This window comes from Cimex lectularius, unplaced genomic scaffold, assembly GCF_000648675.2.
Source record: "Cimex lectularius strain Harlan isolate CLEC.00 unplaced genomic scaffold, Clec_2.1 scaffold227, whole genome shotgun sequence".
NCBI lineage: Eukaryota > Metazoa > Arthropoda > Insecta > Hemiptera > Cimicidae > Cimex > Cimex lectularius.
In genome coordinates, this window is record NW_019392955.1 from 542,561 (window position 1) to 567,998 (window position 25,438).

Here is a 25,438-nt window from a genome sequence, read left to right on the forward strand (position 1 = left end):
TTACGTCCAATAGAATCCCGCAGTCGAAACTGGGTTGAGAGCAAATCAAACATTTGAACAGCGTGGATCTGTGGTTTCAATTTCCACGTCGGCACTCCTCTAGCCCACAGCTATCGCAGGCCCATCCAGATTGTTTGCTATAACTTTTCCCGATTGAAAACCCGATCTCTTTTCGGCGTAGATAGATTGTGTCTACTCCTGAATCCTTCCCAAATCGAATAACAATGTATCAAATTGATATAGGGTGAACCGCATACGGTAGTTATTTTTTTACAGGCGTGATCGTAAATTACGACCCTGTTTGTATGTTATATGTATGTTTAACGATGGTAGATTGAAATCCGCAAGTCTCTACATATGAATTATACCGAATTAAAAAAATCTACATATTGTTTAATCTCTTTCAATTAATTAATCTTAATGTAAGGGTGAAATGAAAAAGTTAGTGACCGAGCGGGATTCGAACCCACGACCTTCGGCACCTACAGCAGTCATGATTGTTCAAGTGGTAGAGCAGCGGCGTATTTAACCGAAGTCGTGGGTTCGAATCACGCTCCACGTTGTACTAACTTTTTCATTTCAACCAATACCTTACATAAAGATTAATTAATTAAAAGAAGTTATTTCGTCAACCGGATCACGAAATATAATGGATATTGTTTAATGTAGAGAAAACCTATTAAAACTATTTATTATAACTGAAAAATGTAAATAAAGACCAAATATGAAAAGATAAATAGTATTGCATAAATATACTGGGCTTTTGTGTTACGAAACATATTTCTACATTTTCTCGTCAACTCGATAAATAAAGCAATCTGACTGTAAATAATTTCTCTCGGGAATAACCCTCCCCCCATGAAAAGTGTAATTGTAAAGGTGAAAATTGAAAACTGTGTTTTTATCAGGTTTTCGGCTTGTAATAAGGCAGAAGTTTTGTTTCGTGAATAAAGAAGTTAACGGGCGTCTTGTTGATACAAACCGCTTTTTCATCAAAAACAACTTTTATTTCCATTAATCACACAATTAACACCAACCAATGTTTACCTGTTTTCAATTTATTAATCTAAATATATTAATTTTAAGGTGAAGGAAGCGTCGGTGTGCCGATTCCAGGCCAGGCCCAGAACAAGCTGAACCTCGAGATACACATGGAATGCGATTTAGAAAAGAGTTCATGCAAACCGCATGCCCTCTGCCCTCTCTCACTCATCGGGCCCGTCCGAGATGTCATCGTCAGACCGAGAAGCAAATATTACAAACCTGGAGAGACAAGTAAGTGGACAATTTTGGCTACTTGACCTCTTTCTAGGGGTCCAAAAACTTCCATACCAAAAATAACCACTGCCAAAATCATAAAACTCTTTTAACCGATGATAATACTTCTCCTGATCTTTTAAATAATTTATTTTTCTTGTTTTTATCGAAAGGGCGTAACTTCGCATAAAATACAGGTTTATTTATCCCCCTAATCAAAAAAATATATATGTTCGAAGATTATCCAACGCAAAACGAAATTAGAACTTAACGGTCAATGTTTCTTAATGCTTACTCTCTAGGCTACTTAATTTGCAAGCACTTCGGCTCCTAAGCACGGAAGGTTAATATTATTAAGCTCCAATTATTAGCCCAATAGCCCGGATACCATCGGTAAACAGGTTAAGCAGGGCCTGGATTAAATTGCAACAAGATACCAATTTGCACGATATTGATGTTCCCAGGGTATCATATTCCGTCTCTTTAAGCTCTAAAAAAAAATAATTTTGTGAAATTGTGTTTTGACGACTCGACATAATTTTCCAGATTGTTGAAAACTAAACCCATACATAAATAATATCTGCTCCAGGTGTATTTCTTACAAGTTATCAAAACTCTACAATAGCTTAAAATTATATCTTAAGGTAGCCATACACGTACAGGTAATCCTCAAGGACATAGCCTTTGGGATTTCCTTGGGGATATTCTCTACCGAACCCGCGCTCACACACGGAACGGATTTTCCTCAAGGGCGACTGTCGACGCGCAGCAATAGACATGCAAAAATCACCATGCGTGTAGATTACTGCCACACACGTAGAAATTCCTCAAGGCTTGGACCGTTCAGGTCAAACCTTGAGAAAATCCCGCTCTTGTATGGTTATTTTCAATAATAATAAATACAAAATCAGAGAAGAAACAATTTGATAGAAGTTAAGATGTATACATTAAAAAACGAAATCTGAAAGAAAGTAAAGTAATGATAAAACGATTAAATTTACCATCCAATGCACAATATTTACAATCTACAACAGACGAAATTCGTCTGCTATGAGTCGGTTTAGTTTAATTCAGCATTTATTGAAAAATGTACAGAAATTGGTTCGCCAAAGTTTCTCCAAAATAGTCAAAAATTCGAGAACAACTCAGATTCAAAATGATAGTGTTCCTAAACAGCGTCATTTAAATTTTGTAATTATTTAACTATTTACCCTAAATTTGTATCATTTAACTTGTTCGTGTCAATCTGGAAGTATTACATTTTCTATCTAGTTTTAAAAGCTTATTATTAATTAATAGCTTGTGTGTATAGTTTCAAGGGATTATTGTTATTTTCTCCTTTGTAAGATTACTGGGTATATCCCGTCTGTTTCTGGAGATTTGAGTTGGCTGAAGTTGCCCATGGCTCAATCAATTTTGCATTCTTCATTACTGTTTTGGCTATTTGACTTTGTGGCCTTCGACAAGTTCAGTATTGTTTCTTACTAAATTCGCTAGTTTCGTGGTCCGCTTGACCAATTAATATCTTTCAATTAATTAAGGTTTTTAGTTGAGACAAAAAAGTCGTGTCACGAGCGGGATTCGAACCCACGATCTTCGGCTAGATACGCCGCTGCTCCATTTGAAAAATGACAAAAAGAGGGAAAATTCAAAAGGTGGGGTTGAGATGGGAAGTTAGTAGAAATGATAAATGATGGAGTGAGTGTGGTGTTCAATACTTATTAAAAGGATAGTTCCTACTCACAGTAAGTTGTTTTGTAACGTCCGGATTTCGAGCCTTTTAGCTCATCATCAGGTTGAAGGACTTCTACAACCACGTCTCTCGACATGAATTGCAAAAGTGAAACCGCTGATACTCCCGCCAACGCGACGTTCCAATTAGCAGCTGATTTTTTTAATGACGCTCAATTTGAACGTGCGAAACGCGGAAATTATAACACAAATAAATATTAGAATAATAAATACTTAATATTACTATAAATTACTATAAAAATACTAACAATTAAAATAATTAGGTTAATCATTTGGATGTTTGATATTATTTATGTACATATTTAAAATGGGAGGTAGATCAAAATCTGTTTTATTATTAATGCATTTATCACCATGTTCAATTTTACATTTTTTAATTTCAAATTTCTCAAACCAATCTAGTTCTTTCCCTTTGTTGAAACTATGTAACACTCTTGTATTTAAATTTGAATTGAAATTATGTTTTGTTTCTTTTAGATGGTCCTTAAATTCCGAAAATTTGCTCGATTTAGGCAAGTGTTCTTTTACTCTTGTTTTTATTTCTCTACCGCTTTGTCCTATATATTTAATATCACAATCATTACAATTGAGTTGGTAAACCCCGCTTTTTGCCAAGTTGTCTACTTTGTCTTTAGGTTTTGAGAGGATGTTTTTAAGTGAACCCGTACTTCTAAAAGCTATTCTAAAACCTTCTTGTTTAAAAATTTTACTAACTTTTTCCGATAATTCACCAATGTATGGCAAACAACGGAAACCTAATGATTCATTTGTGGTGGGGTGGCTGAGTCCTATTGTTGATTCGTTTAAAGTTAATTTTTTTATTCTTTTAACTAGCAACCTATCAATAAATATTTCTTGATACCCGTTGTTTTTTGCTAAGGTTTTAATAGTTTTTAATTCTTTTTTATAGTTATCAGGTTTTAGAAGAAGTTTTAACATCCGGTCTATGAACCAAATGAAACCAGCAGCCTTTTGGGACCATGGGTGGGAAGAATCCGCTGGTATCATAGTGTCTGTAGTTGTGGGTTTTCTATATACATCTATTTCAACTAGCTTGTTTATTATGGACAGTTTTAGGTCTAAAAAGTTCAAACAACCATCTTTGCCAATTTCCAATGTAAAATTTATATTACGGTGTAGAGAATTAATTAATTGTAGGAATTCTTTGAGAGCTTCTAATGTTCCCGACCATATGCATAAAATATCGTCTACATAGCGTTTCCAGAAATGAACATATTTAATTAATTTGTTCTTTGATTTGAAAAGATCTTTTCAACCCTTGCACTGGGGGATTTGTGTGGTTTTGGTATTGGAGTATTAAAGATAGTTTCCACTGGATAGGGAAATAGGTTGTGCGAAATATTGCATTGTAAATAGGTGTAATGTACACTATTGCTTTTTTGGGTAGATTTTGGAGGATTTTAGGAGTGATTAGATCATGGCCTGGAGATTTTCTTTCGGAAAGACAGAGAATCTGATACATGACATCTGCTGGGTGGATGGGCTTAGGAGGTAGAGCGAGAGGGAGAGGAGAGTGAAGGAATTCATTGATATGATTTGATTGTGAAGTGGCATTCATATCGGGATGGGGAATAAAAACTGTGGAAAAGTGATCGGAAAGTAGCTGACACTTTTCTGCGTTTGTCCTGACCCAGGTACCGTTTGGATTTCTAATTGGAGAAGGCACTTGGTAGTGTTTGGCAACCTTCCTAGTAGCTAGCCAAAGGGAGTTGTCTTATATGGATAAGGATTCACGGTATGACTGGAACTGCGATGAATGGTATTTGGATAATTCGAGTTTGAAACATAAGTGAGACGGATAAATGTTACTTTATCAGAGGGGTAACGATGGCGTTGCCATCACAACCTTGCTCTTCCTTTGGAGGTTATAAGTGTACGGATCTATTCGGGAAGATGGGAATTCGGAGCTGACTTTTGATGGCTTGGAGGGGAGGACGATAGATGAGCGGCGTGTTGGATTTTACTTGTGAGAATACTGACAGCTTGTTCTATTTGGTTACCAGTTTTAAGCGGAATGTTTAGGTTTAAGGTATTATGAGGATATGTTGAAATAGTTTCCAGTTTACTGGGTTGTTGGTTAAAGAAGGTCTGGAAGTCGAGAGTGAGGAGCACAGGAGAGTGGTCTGAGGACAGGTCGTTTAAAGATTGGATGGAGGGAAAGAAGGAACCTATACCAGTTGTCACGAAAAAATCCAACAAGTCGGGACTGCGGTTGATCAGTGGGCTAGTAGGTTGGTTGATCCGGAAATAGGTAAATGTAATTGCGAGGGGCGAGAACGGTGTGTATGAGTCGGCCTCGTGAATTTGTGGTTCTGCTACCCCATGCCGGATGTTTGGCGTTAAAGTCGCCCGCGGCGATAAAACGAGAACCTAATTGTCGAAAAATAGAATCAAATTGGGGATAATATATGGGGATTGAGGGAGTACAGTACACTGCTGACAAAATGATCGAGAACTGAGGAAGAGAAATAGAAATTGAGGTATGTTGCTAGGAGTCGGTGCTTTCAAAAAGATGAAGGTGATTGGAAATAGTGTTTCTGACTACGATTGCCGTGCCACCTTGGGCTCTTTGTCCTGTGTGAGAAGTTTTGTTTTTCTGTCAGGTGTGTTTCTGTTAGAAGTAATACGTCAATATTTCTATCGTTTATTAATGTTTCTAGTTCAAGTTTGTGTTTTACTAATCCATTTGAATTCCAGAGTAGAACTGTGAGGGTCGTTGGAGGGATCATCGGGAAAGTTTAGGAAGTAATTCGGATACAAGGGTTGTAAGATATGAGTGGGGTAATTAAGGATTTAAAATCGTTTAAGGAAGTGAGGTGGGTCGTGATGTTGTCAGTGGATATTGGGATGGGAGAGGGGGTAGGAACGGTTGGTTTGACAGATCTACCTGCCACTTTGGCGTAGCTGAGCTGCTGATTGATTGCCCAATGTGGTTCGCTGATAACTGGTGGTCTTCCTGTCGAGGAGTGTAGTTGAGTTCTGGTGGTACCCGCTGTTAGTGCATGGTTTGGTTCGGTTGTCCTTTTCCTGGATGCTGCTGGCGGTGTCCTGGTTGGTGGAGCAGGAACAGCTGAGTGATCTTTGTTGTTCTGCCTATGCAATTGTATATACTGCAATTCTTTATGGGTGGCACATCCTCAGTAGTTAGCGGGGTGTGCACCGCCACATAAAGCGCAAGTGGCGGGTAAGGTTGGTGGTTTGACGCAGTCGGAAGAAAGGTGAGGTCCTGCACACTTGACGCATTTAGGATGGTAGTAGCAGTATGCCCTGGTATGGCCATATTTTTGACATTTAGTGCATTGCGGGATGTTGTTTCTTTGTCTGGGTTCTTCTATAGTATTTTAGTGTAAATGAGATATTGTAGTTTGAAAATATCCGATTTCTTTTTATTCTGTATAAAATCTACGAAGAACAGAGGTAAGGCAGTCCGGGTGATGGGGTACTGTACTTGGTGAACCCTTTTGACACCAAATCCTAGTTTGGAAATTTCAGATTTTATTTCGTCGGTTGACGTTGTGGGATGTAATCCTCGTATGACGGTTCTGAAACATTTGTCTTCTTTTAATTGGAAACAATGAAAGTCGTATTCTTTCTCGTTTAGGCATTTTACTGTCTTGTAACTGTCGCTATCATGAGTTTGTAATACGTCGTTGGCACGAGTGCGGCAATGGAATGTATTACTACCAATGATTCTCGCGATGTTACTGCAAAATTCAGTAAAGTTGTCTATATTAATTAAAATTATTGGATGTGGTTTCACGGATTGGGCATTTTCTTGAGCGGCATCGTTTGTTTGATGGGTGTTGTTTGTAATGTTTTAAATTTTTTTGCACTATTTTCGTCACGATTCATGTTTTTCTTCTAAATCTCATTTTCATTGAATGGCACGCATTCATAAAACTTCGTATCTTCTCCGAATCCCTCAAATAAAAAGTCTAATGTAATTCATCCAGTGTTGTTTTTATTAATCATAAAAGCGAGAATGGTAGAGGATTTTAACCAGTATAAAAAGGCCTAGTGGATATATATTAAAAATACCTCATCACAAAAGTTATTTTTTATTATATTTTATGTTTTAAAGAGTAAAAATGTCAGGATTTGTTTCACAAAATATATTTTGACTCAGTTCCATGATATAATTTTTGAAGCTTTAATTGTACTGAAATCATGTTCTAAATTTGGGAATTCAAACCCAAAAACATTTTTCAACTTTTTGTTTAAAATAAGTTGTAAAATAAAATAATGTACTGGGGCATTATTTAACAAAACATTATTTTATTCGTATATTTTTTAACTTTATGATTGGATGGGAAAATGCTACCGACCATCTGATTATAATCGGAAAATAATTTTTGTTCTGAAAATAATTGTATGCTATCAATTGCACTAGTTTTTAGAAAAAAATTAGGTAAGGAGACTTGAACTTGGGGAAAGGTTATCTGCAGATGAGCAAGATTATCAGAATAAATTTTAAATTATCAAACTCACGAGAAAGCGGAAAGTGCAGGATGAAAATAACGAACCTTCGGTTTCAATCAAGTTATCTCAGAAATGAATTAAGACGGGCGCGAAATTAATAGAAAGAGGGTTCTAAACTATAGTATCAGATGATACTGTTTCTCCCGAGTAATTGTCTATAGGAAATACTGCCATTTAGTTTCGATCCGTCTAAAATTACATTCGCCATTTATAACTAATTATATCTGTTGCCATTTGCTTAATCTAGATGATATTTTCAACAGAATGGACTCATTCGTTTCAGCTCGTATGAATTAACGGCGAGAATCACTTAGTTTTGAAAATGGCTAAAGGAATTATCGTTGAAATTAAATATTCATTGATTGAGGTATAAAGCAATTGTTTTTCCTTCGACTTTGGACAACACTGAATCCGAGAATTAAGGTGTTTTTTTTGGTATATTACCGGGATCTACTGGTGAACTCAAGACGACCAATTTGGTTTCTGGCTCACCACTATCCATCAAATTCCTTGTGTTGTAAACGTGATCGCAATATCCCTAGAGCGTAAGCCCTTACGCCTTGGAATCATTTCTAGACATCTCCCGGGCGTTCGATCGCTTCTATCACCAGGTTTACTGCCGAAATTTAGCCATCCATTATAGTATGTACTGTCTCATTCTAAAATCATACCTGTTCGATCGTTCCCAAACACGTACATCTCCGACCTATTCTATATTCTCTGGTGTTCCTCGAGGGAGCATGCTAGGTTCGCTATTTTTCAACATATACACGGCAAAGTTCCCTCAGTTTTCTAACGGTCATCCTGACTTTTACTGATGGGCAGCAATCCTTCCTCTCAAGTAGCGTTTCAATGGCTCCTAGATACCTTTACACGGGGAACACACCCGATGCAACACTATGCGGCGCTTCCGGATGCTACCCGACGCCTCGTCACGTTTTAGTAGGGTCTGCACATCTATGCGACGTCAAGCGCACGTCACGTACGGTCACACAGCGTGTATCACAAATCAGTATCATAATCGCAACGTCTCTTTTTTTCTTATTGCATTATTTTGAGCAAAATCTTATAATAAATTGTTAGTTAAATTTTATGAGCAAAACCATGTAATATATTGTTAGTTAATTTAATTGTTTTAAATAAAGTTATTCCGGTGTTTCGATCAATTTTCTGCCTACCTATCATAATTAAATAATTCTTATACAAACTCATGAATTTTTGATCTCGTTTAATTTAGTTTACATTTAAATAAGCATGTTGTAATTAATATAACGACAAAATTACATACCCATAGTTTGAAATAAAGCACAAAAAATATGGGTGTCCTGTTCTGACGCTACTCGACGAAAATGGTGTAATTTTATGAGCAAAACCATGAAATGAATTGTTAGTTAAATTTTATGAGCAAAACCGTGCAATAAATTATTACTTAAATTCATAATATCTAAGAAATAGTATTCCAGTGTTTTGATCAATTTTCTACCAAACCATTAAAATTATTATTATTAAAAAAAAAACTAATGAATTTATGATCTCGGTTAATTTAGTTTATATTAAAATAAGTATGATGTAATTAATATAACGACAATAATACATGTAGTTGGAATAAAAGTATGAGTGTCCGGCTCTTTTGTCTTCGACTGTACTCGATGCGACCCGACGAAAATCTGGACAGTGGGGATCGCAGAGTGTAGAGTAGGGTAGCATTGCATGGCATCGGGCAAATGTGCACGGGGGTAGTACAATCGTATGGAAAAATGGACTTTGGATTTGCGTCGCGTAGCATCGGGTAGCGTCGCAAGCCGTTGCATCGGGTAAAGCCAGGAACACACCCGATGCTACGCCATACGACGTTACCCGATGCTTTCATTTAAAATTAATTTTAATAGTTTGGTAGAAAATTAATCAAAACATCGGAATACGATTTTTTGATATAATGAATTTAACTAACAATTTATTGTACTCGCTTCGGCGGTACATATGCTAAAATTGAAACCATTTATTACACGGTTTTGCTCATAAAATTTAATTAACAATTTATATCATAGTTTTGCTCGTAAAATTGCGCCATTTTGTAATGTCGGGTAGCATAGTTCGAAATAAACTACAAAAATGTTAGTGTCTTTCTGTCGCTACTCTAGAAAAATGGTGTAATTGTATGTATAATACGCTTAATAAAGCCGCGGCTTTAACCCGGGAACACACCCGATGCAACGCTATGCGACGCTACCTGACGCCTTGCAACGTTTTGGTAGGGTGAGCACATCTGCCCGACGCAAGCACATGCCGCGTACAATCACACAGCGTTTATCACAAATCAGTATCACAATCGCAATGCCTCTTAATGCATTGTTTTGAGCAAAACCATGTAATAAATTGTTAGTTAAATAAAGTTATTCCGGCGTTTTGATAAATTTTCTTCCTAACCATCATAAGCAAATAATTTTGATAAAAACTCATAAATGTTTATCTAGTTTAATTTGGTTTATTTTAAAATAAGAATGTTGTAAATAATATAACAACAAAATTACATATACTTAGTTTAAAATAAACTACAAAAAATATGAGTGGCCTGTTTTGACAACACTCGACGAAGATGGTGTAATTTTATGAGCAAAACCATGAATTAAATTGTTAGTTAAATTTTATGTGCAAAACCGTGTAATAAATTGTTAGTTAAATTCATTATATCAAAAAATGGTATTCCGTGTTTTGATCAATTTTACCAAACCATTAACATTAATTTTTTTAAATAAAAACTAATGAATTTTTGATCTCCGTAAATTAGGTTTACATTAAAATAAATCGTTGTAATTAATATAATGACAATAATACATGTAGTTTGAATAAAAATATGAGTATCCGGTTCTTTTGTCTTCGACTGTACTTGATGTTATCCGACGAAAATCTGGACAGTGGGGACGCAGAGCGTAGAGTAGGGTAGCGTTGCGTGGCATCTGGCAGATGTGCACGGCGGTAATACAATCTTATGGAAAATTGTACTATTTGGAATGGATTTGCGTCTGGTAGCATCGGGAGCGTCGTATAGCTTCATCTGGTGTGTTCCCCGGTTTAGACTCGACCGCACACTTCCTCTCGTTTAACTGAAAGAAATTCCGCTTCCTGCTACAGGTCACGTAAATACTTCAGTGTTCACGACTAAAGATTGACGCAGAGATGACATATCCTAGTTAAAATGATTGAATTGAACTACAAGTACAAGACAACTAACGCGATGCAAGATTTACTTATTCAGAATAAACAATACTTTGCATAGTACTTCCATCTTTTCCATCTCTCTTCTTTCGCAACAAACCAAACCTTAGCAGGGTCAAATTCCTCCATTCAAAAATCCTCTACTATGGTTAAACCAATAATTTATTTTATTTTATTTCACTAAGGCTTAACAGTTTTCTTATTTGGTGTTTACCATCTACTGTGATGTGGGTAAGCTTAGCAGCTAAATTCTGGTCAGAATTTAAGATCAACAACTCACTGAGGCAACTTATCAAAACGTCGTATACATAGACACCGTTTGGATTGCATCATAGGTTTAAAGTGGGCGTTGCATTGTTTACAATTTTGGTTAGGATGTTGGACAACAAAAGGGATCGACGAACGATTGGCAGCGAGGAACGCAAATGACTAATCTGGCATCGAGCATAACCAACGCGATTCCACAGTTATGTTCGCTCGATTGCCTACTGGAACGTAATAAATTCCAATCTCCGAGGAATTGGTTTTCATCCCAGCCATCAATAATACCCACAGTAGGGCTCAAAGAAAGAGGTATCGTGGGTTGGGGGCCAATAAACGGTCCCTTTTTAGAAAGAATGTCCCTACAATTTATTAAAATTATTGTTTTTTTAAACATATTTCAAAATTTTACTACAATATATTTTTGTTATTTAAAATATCAAAACATTTTTATATTTTGGACAGCAAATTGGTGTAGTACTTTAATTATTTTTTCTATTTCTATTATATATTTATTACAATCATTTTGATTCTGCGTTATGGACAAAACGGTGGTTGTTGCTGGACACGTAGGTGGAGGGTAACGAAAATGTGGAGGAGGTGGCTAAGGCCGGAACGTCCGAACCTCCTATACGACTTTCTGACGGTAAAATGCAATAAAAACTGTGATGAGAAGCTCTCATGTATCAAGAGTATTCGATAGGGGACCCTTGGAGGAGCTGCCTCGTAAAGAAGGGACATCCTCACCCGATTAAGGATTGGCCATGTGAGGTTGACACGTCGATATATAATTTTGTAAAGAAAGGTTGCTCGATATGTCCCCCCTAATTGACGGGTGCAGCTCCTTGGGTCTTTATAGAGGGCGTGTAGAATTGCCACCCATGATCGTGCTTGAGCAGGTAGTATCTGGGCCCCCTGTTACGATTCTTGGTAGAAATTGGGTTGTTTTATATATTACACACAATTAAGTCAGTTTATCAAGTACTTCTAAGTGAACAGAACATAAACAGAAAAGAACATTTGGATCTAGAAAATGATAACATTGGAGCTGAAATTACCTAGCCGATGACGGTACTCTGAGTCCAAACCCAATTGCTGGATGGAAAAGAACGAGGTCTGACCCAGGTTGTCATCACCTCTCTCGAAGAGGTCCTTCTCGAGGCCTGACGGTAATTTTTTAAAAATTACAAAAGCTAGAATTGCTGGTGGACTAAGACAAGTGACAGGCTAAACTATCCATGTGTGTATACATGTACCTACGCAGACTTGAGCTTAAATATAAATTCATTAAGGATAAGAAAGAAATATTTAGTTACACTTGAGTGTAAAACGCATAAAACAAATTTGACCGAATTTTTTGAAACAATGAGACTTGTCAGAAAGAAGCGGGTTAGAAAAATGTTTTGTTAAATTTCTCTAATTCGTTTCCATATTTTCTCCTGCCTTCAATTATTCTAATACTGCCTTCTCATTTAAAAAAAAATCTCACTTTTTCTGACCAGCTGTTCGTTTTTGGGTGGTTTGGAGGAGGGGGGAAAGAGAGAAACTCTTCAATCCCTCAAACCCCAGAAGGTAGGGTAAAAAGTTTCAATTTATCAAACTTGGGAGGGGTTGGGGGCGGCAGCCGGGAAAAAATTAGGTCAAAGGGTGAAACAAGAAACTGCCTTTGGGCTGATTAATGCCCTTCGCTTAATTAATATTTCTTTTTTTTATTCCGTTCCTATTCTGAATGCCCTAGTCAGAAATAAGCTCTACGGGCAAGTTTCGTTTCAATAACTGAAAACATTTTTCTTTTCAGAAATCGACTTCTCTCGGAAGGAAGTCTCACTTCTTCAGCAATCCGCACATTTTTCTCAGATGTATTTTTACATGGTCTATAACTAACATTTTTTTAATTACATAGCGTAACATAGTTTTCAACATAGTAGTAATGCGTGAGAAAAGACAGCTTTTTAACCACCAAGATTGATATGACCTCTTCTGTCGCAAATGAAAAAATTCATTTACTGACCCACAATTAATTAATTTAATTAAAAACGAATAATTGAAACATTTATAAAGCCACTGATTCAATAAAGTTAAATTGCAAAAGCGATAATTAAAAGCAGAGTTAAATTGGTACAAAAGCTTATTGTGTTTTATTCTGTAGTATAAATTTACAAAACATAATGCCTAAACAATCTTTGTACACATGTGTATTATACAAATCATTTTATTGATTTTTCGTAAATTTTGCGCCTCCCAATAGCTTATATGTTTTAAAATATTTTTAAAAAATTAATGAAAATATACTTTTTTGGGGGATGACCAGGCTGTTAACGATTTAGACGGATTTTGTTTCTTTGGTGGTTTGAACTTTTGGTGGTTCTACACTCCAAAATATCGGACATGTATCCGCCATTTCTTCTGAACAGGGCCTGGCTTAGCCCACAAAATTTTGAAAGTTGAAAATTAACGTTTTTTAATATTTTTTGGCAGTTCTACTACTATATAATAATATATCGAAGATTGCAATAAAAATATAGTAAAAACTATCACATTTTAGCAATAACCAGGAAGTTTCATAAAACCAAATTTTTTTCAAGTAAACTAGGTCATTATTATTTTTTCTCTTAAAACAAATATGAAATTGGATTTTAGCACCTCTAGAGATCCCTAAATATAAATTTTTGTTTGAATTTAAATTTATCGATTTTTTACCCTTAAAATTTTTCCGATTTTTATGAAGTCATTATCGGAAAATCTGATTTTAACGGTTATAATTCAAAAACAGTTAAAAAAATTTAACGTCAAACATACTATTTTAATGATTATTCAGAGATGGTGAGATGCGGTCTGGTGTGACGTAGGTTTTAGAAATTTTCATTCAGAAAAACATTTTCTTTATCGTGCCAAAGTTTCGATCTTTATTGAGATCATCTTCAGGGCTCAAAGTGTTTGTTTACCGTGTAGAAGGGTCATTCTTGTCTGTGGTGTTGAGAGTGCCCTCTCATTGATTAACGGTCACAATACCATTGTATGTACGCTGATGAAGCAGAAATCGACCATGACGATTAATGTATTTGGGATCTGGTTTCTGGTCAGGTAGAGAAAGAAGATTGATGTCAGAAGATCTCTTTGATTTCTTGCCAAGCTTTCGGCCTTTATAAGACCATCATCGGAGCAGCATCCTATTTATCATATAAACATTACAGAATGACGAAAAAACCCCGACGACATCGACTACGAGGTCTCGAAGTACTGGTTAAGTTGGTTAAGTTGAAATTAAGACAAATTTTTTCACTTTTTTTCATCTGGTCTCCCCAAAATCTATTAGACCTACATTTTGGGGAGACCACTATCCTTGAGAAAAATGAAAAATTTGTCTTAATTATACGGATTACCGCAATTATAAGGCTGGATAATCTGGGCTTAACTGTTTGAAATGGAACATATTCATGTTTTAAATGTTTCATGTTTCTAATGCCAAAAGGTTAAAGAAAAACTCATTAATGTTCATGTTTTAAAAGATTTTATGACCCTGAATTCAATGTTGTAAACGGTAACGGTTATTAATTTGTAACCGTTAGGGGTGTCAGTGTGCCCAAAAATGTATGCGGTGATACGACGCTCATCACTCTAAGGTACAGGTCCGGAGTTCGAATCCAGCGGCCCTGCATTCGAACCCGACATACTTACAAATGTTTTTGTTTTTTTCAAAAACACCGGCACTCCGAAAGTTAATGAAACCTCGTAATTGAAATACCTTCGTCAAAAACCGTTTTCAATTAATTTGCAAACCACCAAACATGGTTTTCGGGAAAAAAATCCTCTCCAACTTCTTCAGTGAAGATCCATTTTATTTATTTATCATTTTAATTTAGAAGTGTCACCTGTTCTAAACTTGGCAATAATTTCCACCAATAGGATTTTTTTTTTTTTTAAATTTTAAATGTTGTATACAATGCTTTTAGATGTAAAATAAAATAAACAATGATTTTTTAGTTGATAACAATGTTAAATGGTTGCCGAAAGACAAATGTTCGTTTCAGAATCTCTGGCCACATAAAAAAATCTTTTCCGTTTCAAAATTTATAGAAACCCGAAATGGAAATGTCGAGTGTTTCCCTGGGCGGTTATTGCTGCGGTCGGGTTGCCGGTCCTCCTGGAGGTTGAAACGCGTTTCCAGCACACTCTCGACGTTTCCCGGAGGGTTTCCGAATTGCGAAATTATACGGCAGCCGCCCACGGGAGCGAGGGAGCAATACTTGGCTAAACCTCCCACCAAAACCGAAAACATTTCATGGACGAATTGAAATACATTGTCGGCACCAATAACAACTCATGGATTCTCACAAGATTCGAACTGGCATTACTGTTGGTGTTGATGTTGACGTTTGAAACCACCAATATTTGAGTAGGGAATAAGACTAGGTGTTATATCTGGGCCGCGTACCATCGACTACTCTGTATAAAAGCCATTAAATTTAGTGTTCTATTGACCAAATCACTTCTTTCAATTAATTAATCTTTATGTAAGCTATTGGTTGAAATGAAAAAGTTAATGTCCCGAGTGGGATTCGAACCCACGACCTTCGGCTGAATACGCCGCTGCTATGCCACTTGAGCTATCCTGACTTTGATCCATTCGGATATCAACTCCCCATCTCAACCTACCTTTCGAATTTTCTTTCCTTTTTTGCCATTTTTCAAATGTGTAATCAGGATTCGATTCTCGGCGACATATTAAGTGGCCGCGGGGAGCTGTTAGTTTTATACTTCGTTTTATTTATTAAATCCATTAGATTTAGTTGTCTATTGACCAAATTACTTCTTTCAATTAATTAATCTTTTTATGTAAGGTTTTGGTTAAAATGAAAAGTTAGTGTCACGAGTTGGATTGAACCCACGACCTTCGGCTTATACAAAATAGAAAATCGCCAATTTCAAAGGCTAATTAATTCAAGCATAACTAATAATAACAATACCGTGTCATGACCAGAAATATGAGTTATCGATTTAAAAAATTATTGTTAAGTTATTCGTTAAAAGAAGTTTTGAATTTTATTCTACAGAACGATCTGCAGACTTATAATGAAGTACAATGGCGACAAACTAAACTAAATTTTTATAATTAGATAGTTACGAATTATTGGGTTGTCCGGAAATGATGCAGGTTTTCATGCATTCTTCAATTAGCCCTCTACATAATAAACTGTTTACGTTTGATTGATTATTCATTCGTTGGAACGTCAACACTTTTTAATCCTTCCAAACAAAAATATTTTTTTATTTCAGTAGTATTTCGTTATTTGGGAAAAATTCAGCCTTTTTAGCGTAATTTCACTTTACGTGTTTAACTTCGATCGGAACCGTGCCCAAACGGCCAGAAACATTAATGAAATCTGGCGATTTCGAGAGGGAGACTTTAGCCTGGAAGACAAAGAATGTCGTGGGAGGATTTCTTCGTTAGGTGATCATGTTCGACGAGCTTTGGTCGAATGCAATTGTCTCTCCTAACTCAAATCCTACCCAAGCCACCTCTGTTATCAGGAGCATCTTGAACTCATTGAAGAATAGTACAAAGCGTAGAATGAAACGGAACGAGGTCAAATGGACCCAAATTATGTTCACGCTAAACAAACAGATTTGCTTACGTCTAGACCAGGGGTGCTCAAACTTGAACTGCTGGCGATCTACCTCAATATTTTTAGACTACTTACGATCGACTCTNTTCTCGAGATCTACTCAAAAAGCACTCGCGATCGACTGATCGATCGCGATCGACCGTTTGAGCACCCCTGGTCTAGACGTTAGCAGTAAGGGACTTTCGACATCTGCGGAAGTAAAATCCTTTAGGTTATTCTTAGACCATAGACTGACGTGGCATCCTTACACCAGACACCTCCAGGATTTCACCAATGTTGCCTTATTTTATAAGTATTCCAAGGATATACTCAGTTACTCACTATCACGTTGGTTAGAACTTTTCTTAATGAAATGTTCTTCGCAAGGTTGAACAACGTGATATCGAACCCAAGGAGACCAGCATCACAATAACATCGTACACGTCATATCTTTAATGAAGCTATTTATTAGTTAGAAACAAAAATCATACATAATTAAAGAAAATGAAAATTGAACTTTATTAAATTGCGTTTTTTTGCAAATTAACTGATGTATTGTTCGAAATGCTTTCCTTCGCATTGGATATACAAGCTGGAACGTAGAGCAACCGACGTGACTTCATGGAGGACTTTCTTCCCTTCCTTTCCTCATGTCATTGCACGTGATTCAATTCTCTTTATGAGATGTCCCCCCCGTTTCGATGGGTGTGCTGTACACTGCACTCTTCAGAGTTCCCCATATGTAAAAATCTAGTGGGGTTAAATCAGAGCTCCTCGCTGGCAATGCCACGAGAAGAATGTATCCCATTTTTGTTACCAACTAATACATGTTTTTATTAAACTTATGACATGAACGGTAGAAGTCATAACTAAAAATGATAAATTTCTAAAAAAGTTAGACATGTACAATGTTCTTGGGGTGCTGCTCTCCTTAGGTGTGATATTTCGTTTTCCAACCTTGCAAAGGAGATTTCACTAAGGAAAGTTCTAAAAATGTTAAAGTGAGTATGTTCTTGTAATACATATGAAATAATGCAACTTTGGGTAAATCTCCGAAAATTTTGATCAAAATGTCTTTGGATGAGTTACAATTGAGTTTTTTTTTTTAAATGTTTTTCATTTGTTATTCTTTGGGCAGCTAAGTTGTATTCCGAAGCGAGAATTTTTCGACGGAAATGTTTTTGGAAAATTCAATATAGTTTGCCAAACAAAGGTCAGATTTGTATTTTAGTGCCGCTAAAGTTGAAAAATTACGATTTTACATGACAAAATCTGATTTTAGACTAAAATCACGAAAATCGTAATATCTCAGGAAATAGTCAAGATAGAAACCTCGATCCAGTGGCACTGTTATATTTAGTTAGTTTTAGTTAGTTTAGTTATATGTTATATTTAGTGAATTTACCACGGCAGTATTGACATTCCACCCTGAAACATAAAATATAATTATATAAGCGCGACTGCTTAGTCTAGGAATATTTGCCTGTTGCGTTGTAAGTAAATATAATAGGGGTATTCACGATCTTTGTGTTAACCCTGTTAAGTCTGTTAGGTCCTGTTAGATCGACAAAAAGGATGAAGTAGACTTGTAAGAATCGGCTAGTTAACATTGCTCGATCTAACAGGATAGGGCCAATGATAGAAGTCGAAAATGTCACATTGCTGTCTGTTAGGGCGTAGGTAACCAACATTGCAGCCATGGATTTAACAGCTGTTTTTTGCTTACACATATTTTTATTCTTAAATACGCATTAATTACATCTGACCAATACAATTCTTTTGTTAATTTATGACCTGCTCTTATACTCTCATTCATAATAGACATCCCATATCCTATAAAGTTGTAGGTTGTCAGAGAGTAGGATACAAGTTAGGTATGTCGGCACGAATTAAATTGTGTCATTTGTTAGTACTTTTCGAGAGATAGCATTTCAATGAAAGAGTTGATTCATTTTCTTTTTTTATTAACTTCTGGCATCTTACAATTTAACACAAAAGAAAACCAAAAGAAACAACAAGTCTTCAAGTATTGTTATAGCTTTATTTTTGGTTGTACCAATTCGAGAAGAACTGAAGACGTTCTAGTTCATACGTGCAAACGAAAAACAGCTGTTAAATTCATGGATGCCATGTTTGTTACCTACGCCCTAACGGCTAGCAATGTGACTACACCTTCGACTTAACATCTAACATCAAGGGCATTCCCGATCTTTGTGTTAACCTTGTTAACTCTGTTAGTTCGTGTTAGATCGAGAAAAACGATGACGTAGACTTCCAAGTTACCTTTCTAGTTCCTTAGTTCAGTGTAATAGACTTTACCCTTCTCCTTAAAAGTATCAGGTCATTGACTGGCGCTGCTACAATTTCATTCCCTATGTTTTTTTTTCGAATGTCAGGTTGAATCTCCATTGAGTTGTTGCTTCGCATTCGAAGATGATTTGGGTGGCAGTTTCCTCCTCCTCATTACATAATCTGCAGATGGGATCATCATTGTATATAACCATGTTGTGTAGATGTTTTCTCAGATGCAAGTGACCAGTTAGGAGTTCGATCGCTCCTCTGAGTTTAGCGCTCTCCAGTTACAGCCGTGATTTTGCCAATCTTGGTGAAGGATGGTTGTTTGTTATACTGGTGAATAATGACTTCACATATAAAGATATAAGTATCTCATCTTCTTCTATACTGAGACTTATGATAGTTTCTCTACAGATGTATGAATTGTTGATGATAGGAGTATTCACGATATTTGTGTTAACCCTGATAACTCTGTTAGGTGCTGTTAGATCGTCAAAAAAAGATGACGTAGAATTGTAAGAATCAGCTCGATAGCAATGCGTGATCTAACAGGCCAGGGCCAATGTTGGATGTTATGTCGAAAAGGTAGTCACATTGCTATCCGTTAGGGCGTACGTAACCAACATGGCAGCCATGAATTTAACAGCTGTTTTTACACGTATTCTTAAATACGCATTAATCATACCAATTCATTTCTTTTGATAATTTCTGACCTGTCCTTATACTCTCATTCATAATAGATACATCCCCTATCCTATAAAATTGTAGGCTGTTAAACAGTAGGATACAAGTTAGGTACAAGGAACTGAAGCGCGTCATTTGTTAATACTTTTCAAGATAGCATTTTGAATGAAAGAATTGATTAATTTTCTGGGTTCTTACAATTTAACACAAAAGAAAACCAAAACAAGCATAAAGAAGCCTTCAAGGACTGTTATAGCTCTACGATTCTACCAATCGCCACGCACAGCATTGCAGAAAAATTGACATTTAACATGCTAAGAATGGGGGACCGCGGTAGCTGAGTGGTTAGAATGAGAGACTCTCACGCCGCGGTCGTGTGTTCGATTCCCACCGTCGCCTCTGGCCCTTTTTTTCCCGATAACCCCCAATTTGAACAACATATATAAGAGATTCGTCATGGCTAATATGCAAAGATCATAAGGCCAATAAAAAATAAAAAAAAAATGCTAAGAAAAGATGGGGTCGTTCACGATCTTACTGGACTATTCATTTCTCTATTCAAGTTAACACGAGTTAACATCTTACAAACATCGTGAATACCCCTACCCTGTTAGATCGAGCAGTGTAAACTAGTCGATTCTTTCAAGTGTACGTCATCATTTTTCTCGAACTAACACGACCTAGCAGAGTTAACAGGGTTAACACAAAGATCGTGAATACCCCTATTCTTGATTTTATTGTACGTGGTGTTATTGTTAAATGAACGGGCACTAATACAAAAGAAAATTAAAAAATCTTCAAGTTGTGTAAAAAAAACTTCTTCCTGTTGTTCTTACTTACAGGAGTGGTATTTATTTGAGAAGAATCTTGATTAAAAGAAGAATTAAAAGAATCTTACTGGACATTTCTCTATTCGAGTTAACACGAGTAAAATCTTACAAACATCGTGCATACACCTAATGATTTCAATGATAAAGGTCGTAAATAAGCGAGCAAATATAGTCGAGGAATCGCAAAAAGATATTTATGTTTAATTTTTATAAAATTATGAATTTCTAATCTACTACTTAATTCGCATTTTATTTTATTTTTTTCATTTTAAAACAGGGCTTTTATGTTTGATTAAGTAAGTACTTCGCTACGCTCAGTGATGTAAAAATGTTAATTGTCCTAGGTATTAAACGAAAAGTTACTCGCCTTCGGATAGGGGTTAAAACTGTTGTACTACTTAACTTAGAAAAAAATACTCTTCCCGGAGCTCATTGTTCACCGCCTAACTTAATTAGGATCAATTCAGTCAATTTGATTGCTTTCGCTCAATTCGGTGTTTAATCTGAATACTAAGAGTTTTGTACTTCTGAGCCGTTCCAAAGTATTAATTCTTAATGTGATCGTTAAAGTGAAAAAAAAATACTCGATGAATTTAGATTCGAAAAGCACTGCGTAATGTTGATGTTAAGCATTGATAACAAACAGCGAGAGAGTGGGTCTGAAAATATAATCGGGCCTTACGGAAACCTCATTATCTGCCAATAGATGGGAGCCACCTTTTATGGGAATGAGTTCATTTCAAGTTTTAAACGAGATCCTCCCATTTCTCCGTCTGTAAACCTGGGATTTTCTGACGAGGCAATACAATTTGCTAAAAGAAATTTATATCTAATCAATTATTTTTAGCATTAGGGCAAAATCGATAAAACTCACTTATATTTATGATACATTTTATTTTAATGACTTAGAGCACAAACGGGTAACCGATTTTGCATATTAAAGTCCATCTGGCTAGATAATAATTGATATTTAGTAGAACAAAATATATTTTCTTTGACTATTGTTTGTTTTCTTTTTTTTTCTTTCTACCATAGTCAAAATATTGTTTTGAATTTTTCATCCGATTGTTTTCACAAAATTCGCTATTTTCCGCTTTAACAAAATTGAGTTTGTTTCATATTACTAAGCAATATACAGGGTGTCTGAAAATGTCTATCTTATCAAAATCAAGAGTAGTTTAAAAAAAAATTAAATATCAACATTCCTTAATCTGTAGCGTAGATATTAAAATTTAATTTTAAAAAATGTTAGCTCATCTTGATTTTTAGAAGAATTATAGTGACAATATTTCAGACAACCTGTACATCCATTGCATATAGTCAATGGATCATTTCAAAAAAATTGAAACAGGAAATATTTCAAAAAAATTCGAAACTCGAAAACACTCGAATTTTAAACTTAACACTTTTTCTATTCAACTTGACCAAGATTTTCCGAAGAATATATATATATATATATATGTTACATACATTTATTTATTCCTTCATTAATTTATAATTTAATTATAAAATTATTATTTTATATACGTACTATAAGAAATATGTATGTAATGTTGTTGTGTTAAATGATTCCTTATTTATAACTGCAAAAAGATCAACCAAGCAGACAAACTAATGTCCATGCTTTGCGTTTATTATGTACTAAACGATTTATTATCTTTGTCAAAATACTAAGAATAAACCTTTAAAATATATATATTAAATTGGACAATATCTCCAACAAAAACTACTTTGTTGACTTTACCGTTATACGTTAACAAGCACTCTATTAAAAGACAAATAACGTAAGTCGCTATTTCAAATAGTGTCTCGATGTAAATCTGCTCATGCGTGCTTTAATCAATTTAGCGTTCATGCTAACGTTATGCAAAATCATCCTGATATCCATTTTCAACCGCACGCTACCGAGAAATGTTAGAATAGTTTTGTTAAGAAAAGAAAGAATCGAACAGATTTTAAGCCTTTTGGTGGTCGATCAGTTGGCGAGTTTCTTTGTTCAAGTCCGTCCGCTATTTCTCGCGTAGTTTTTTGTGAAGTCAATTTCGACCTTTAACTAGTCGTCAACCACCTTCATTGTTTTAAGGTTATAACATCCATTACAAAATTTTTACAACTGGTGAAGTACTGTGGAATAATTTACAGTTCCCTGCCCTCAATTTTCGATAATATTTTGCGCGGTTATACATAGATCAAGTTATTAAAAGTATTATTTAATGTATCAGGACTTTTGTTTATATGGAGTTAAAACGGTAAGGATAATCAGTCAAAACATTTTCCTCTTCATGTTTTATTCATTATTCATCACTGATGAGGTAATTTTTTTTTTTTGGATTGCGACGGTGTTGACGTGAAGAAAGTCCCGAACCGAAAACATCCCATGAGCTTTAAAAAACATGAGAAAGACTGTTTTGACTGATTAGCCCTGCAATTTCAATTGAATATAATTCAAACAATGAACACTGAACAATACCACAAGAATGCTAGTTTTGATTACACGGCTTGAATTAAAACTAAATCAAAAATAAAAACTTGCATTATTCTATTCTTCAATAGGGCCAAAGGCTGCATATATGTCCAATAGTGAAGAAGCAGATTAAAAGCTGTACCAGATTGCTATTTACAATGAAACAAACGAAATGCGTTTTTTGTTTTTGTTTTTTGCCAAACTTTGTCATATTTTGGCCAATTTAAAATCCGATCCGATAAAATAACAAATCTTTTAAAATGTGTCGGGATGTAAAGGGTCGTATTTGAAATTTTGAAGTTGAACTGGGCCTGAGGTACCCTGTATAATTTTTCTCCAGAAGAAGATAAAAATTTGATACTAGAATAAAAAAAATAAATACTGTGTTTTTTATAGCGTCATTCGATCAAGGGAAATTCAGCCGGGCCATCGAAAAAGTACACCCTGTGTATACAAAATTGTAAACAAAATTTCAGTTCTGTTCAATGCTAACAATAAAATTAACAAAAATCAATAATGGATTTCAATTCTCACACTAACCCCATGGCAATAAAAGTTCAATAATTCTGCCAAATTTATTTTGTAATATCGATTTATACAATTACACTTTAAGATAGAAAAATTTAAATAAGATGTGTTAAATTCTGAAATCTGATAAACGATACTAAAGAGATAATGATTCTCAATGATTAAAACAACGTTGAAATTTGCGGCCCCGTTTGATAAACCTTTAGAAGGGAATAGAAATAAGAGGAAAAACATGGAGAAAGAGATACCGAAAACACATTGGCGGGGTTGGAAAGGCGACGGTACGAATGTTGATGAAATCCGGTGAAACTTTACATTTCTTGGCCCATTAACGGATCAACCGGGGTGTGAGCCGACTTGCAAATTCCAAGATGAATAAATCCGTCCTTCCGTTTGTGAGAATACAGAAGTAATGGCGGCATCGTAAGGTTTGCATATTTTTCTTCTGAAATCTCTTTGCATCTACTTTAAAGTCGTAAAGGATGAAAACGGTTTTATAAACTTCAATTGTTTACATTATTCATCCTTTATGTACAGTCTTTTATAGATGGAAATTTCAGTCTCAATTTATAGTTTTTTTTAAATAATTACACAAACTCAGTGGTATATTATAAATATATCATGTAAGATTGAATTACGTTTTAAACAAGATCCTTTAAAAGAAGCATCTTAAAATTATATATTATTATTTTGTGTGGTGTTTAGTGACCATTAAGGTGACCATTCACGATCGCTCCTTGCTGTCCAAACGGAGCGACGCCGTTCCAAAAACCACGTCAATGGAAAAATTTTTTTTTTGCAGTCTCCGTCTTTCTGTCACTAAGCATCTCCGTCGTACATTCTCAAAAAGTCAAAAACGTTTATTCTTTATTGGTAATGACATCCAATCGAGATTTTATTGTTGAGGTGATTGAATTGTATGAAAGTTTACCATGTTATGGAAAGTGGTGGACAATAATTACCACGATAGAAATAAAAGAAATTCGGTCCTCAACCAGTTGGTAGACGTTTTCAAAACAAAGGATACAAATGCAACGAGAGATGCGGTCCCTAACGCTGATATNGTTTGTTTTGGAGCCATCCGTATACCATATCATTGTATCTGGTGCTTTCCTGTGTTCTTCCTCTCCTTTATAGTCTGTTGAGACTTTATAGGAAGTTGTGAAGATTGTTTCCGGGATCATGTAGTCAGTCCCCATTTCTAATAATGGGTGTCTGATTTATTATTCCGGCAGCGCCGTATTTATCCGAAGGCCATGGATTCAGATCCCGCTCGTGGCACTATCTTTTTCATTTCAACCAAAACTTTACAAAAAAGATTAATTAATTGAAAGAAGTAATTTGGTCAATAGAACACTAAATATAATTAATAAATATGACGTTTCATCCATCCTTAAATAGTTCCTCCAATCAAGGGAAAGGTTTCATCAAATTATTGTGGGTATTACGGCTTCTGTTCAGGAGCCACTTCTTACACCATTTCCTCTACGATTTTTTGCTGTTAATATATAAATAAACAGAAGCGTTGCACAAGAGATCGTCATCCATTTTGAGAAGGTAATTCACTGGTTGACGTTCGGAGCGACTGGCTGTGGAGCGGTCGTGAATGCCCCCTCAAATTTCAGGCACTCCAAATGGAGCTGTACGGCTGGGCGCGGTTCCATTTGTAGTGATCGTGAATGGCCACCTTTAGCCAATGATTATTTGGAGATAGTGAGGTGCGGTCTGGTGTGGCTTAGGTTTTAGAATAACATTGTCTTTATCATGCCAACGTTTCCTAGGGACTGGGATTTATAAACATTGTTTAAATTTTACAAATACATGTATGATGTATCCTTCTTGACCGGAGGTCCCGAGGCTTCCGTCGGTTGTGGCGACGTAGTGGGTTGTCAGGACCGGAATGAGTGGAGAAGGCTCGAGCAGTATAGTCAGGATGGTTCGAAAGGTTGGTGTGGAAGGTTTGGCATCTGGACCGGAGAAGTTCGTTGACAAAAGGAATGTTGAGGTCTTTGCGGATAGTGACATAATAAGGTGTCTTTGACAAT

At 35.7% G+C, this 25,438-nt stretch overlaps 1 protein-coding gene across 1 annotated transcript in view; it reads left to right on the forward strand.

The window, feature by feature from the left end:
- Positions 1–25,438, forward strand: part of LOC106663687 (C3 and PZP-like alpha-2-macroglobulin domain-containing protein 8) — a 648,112-nt gene that overhangs the window by 480,680 nt on the left and 141,994 nt on the right. The window contains exon 5 of the mRNA XM_014388721.2: positions 1,087–1,275. Coding sequence (XP_014244207.1) covers positions 1,087–1,275 — 189 coding nt within the window. The remainder of the gene's footprint in view (positions 1–1,086; positions 1,276–25,438) is intronic.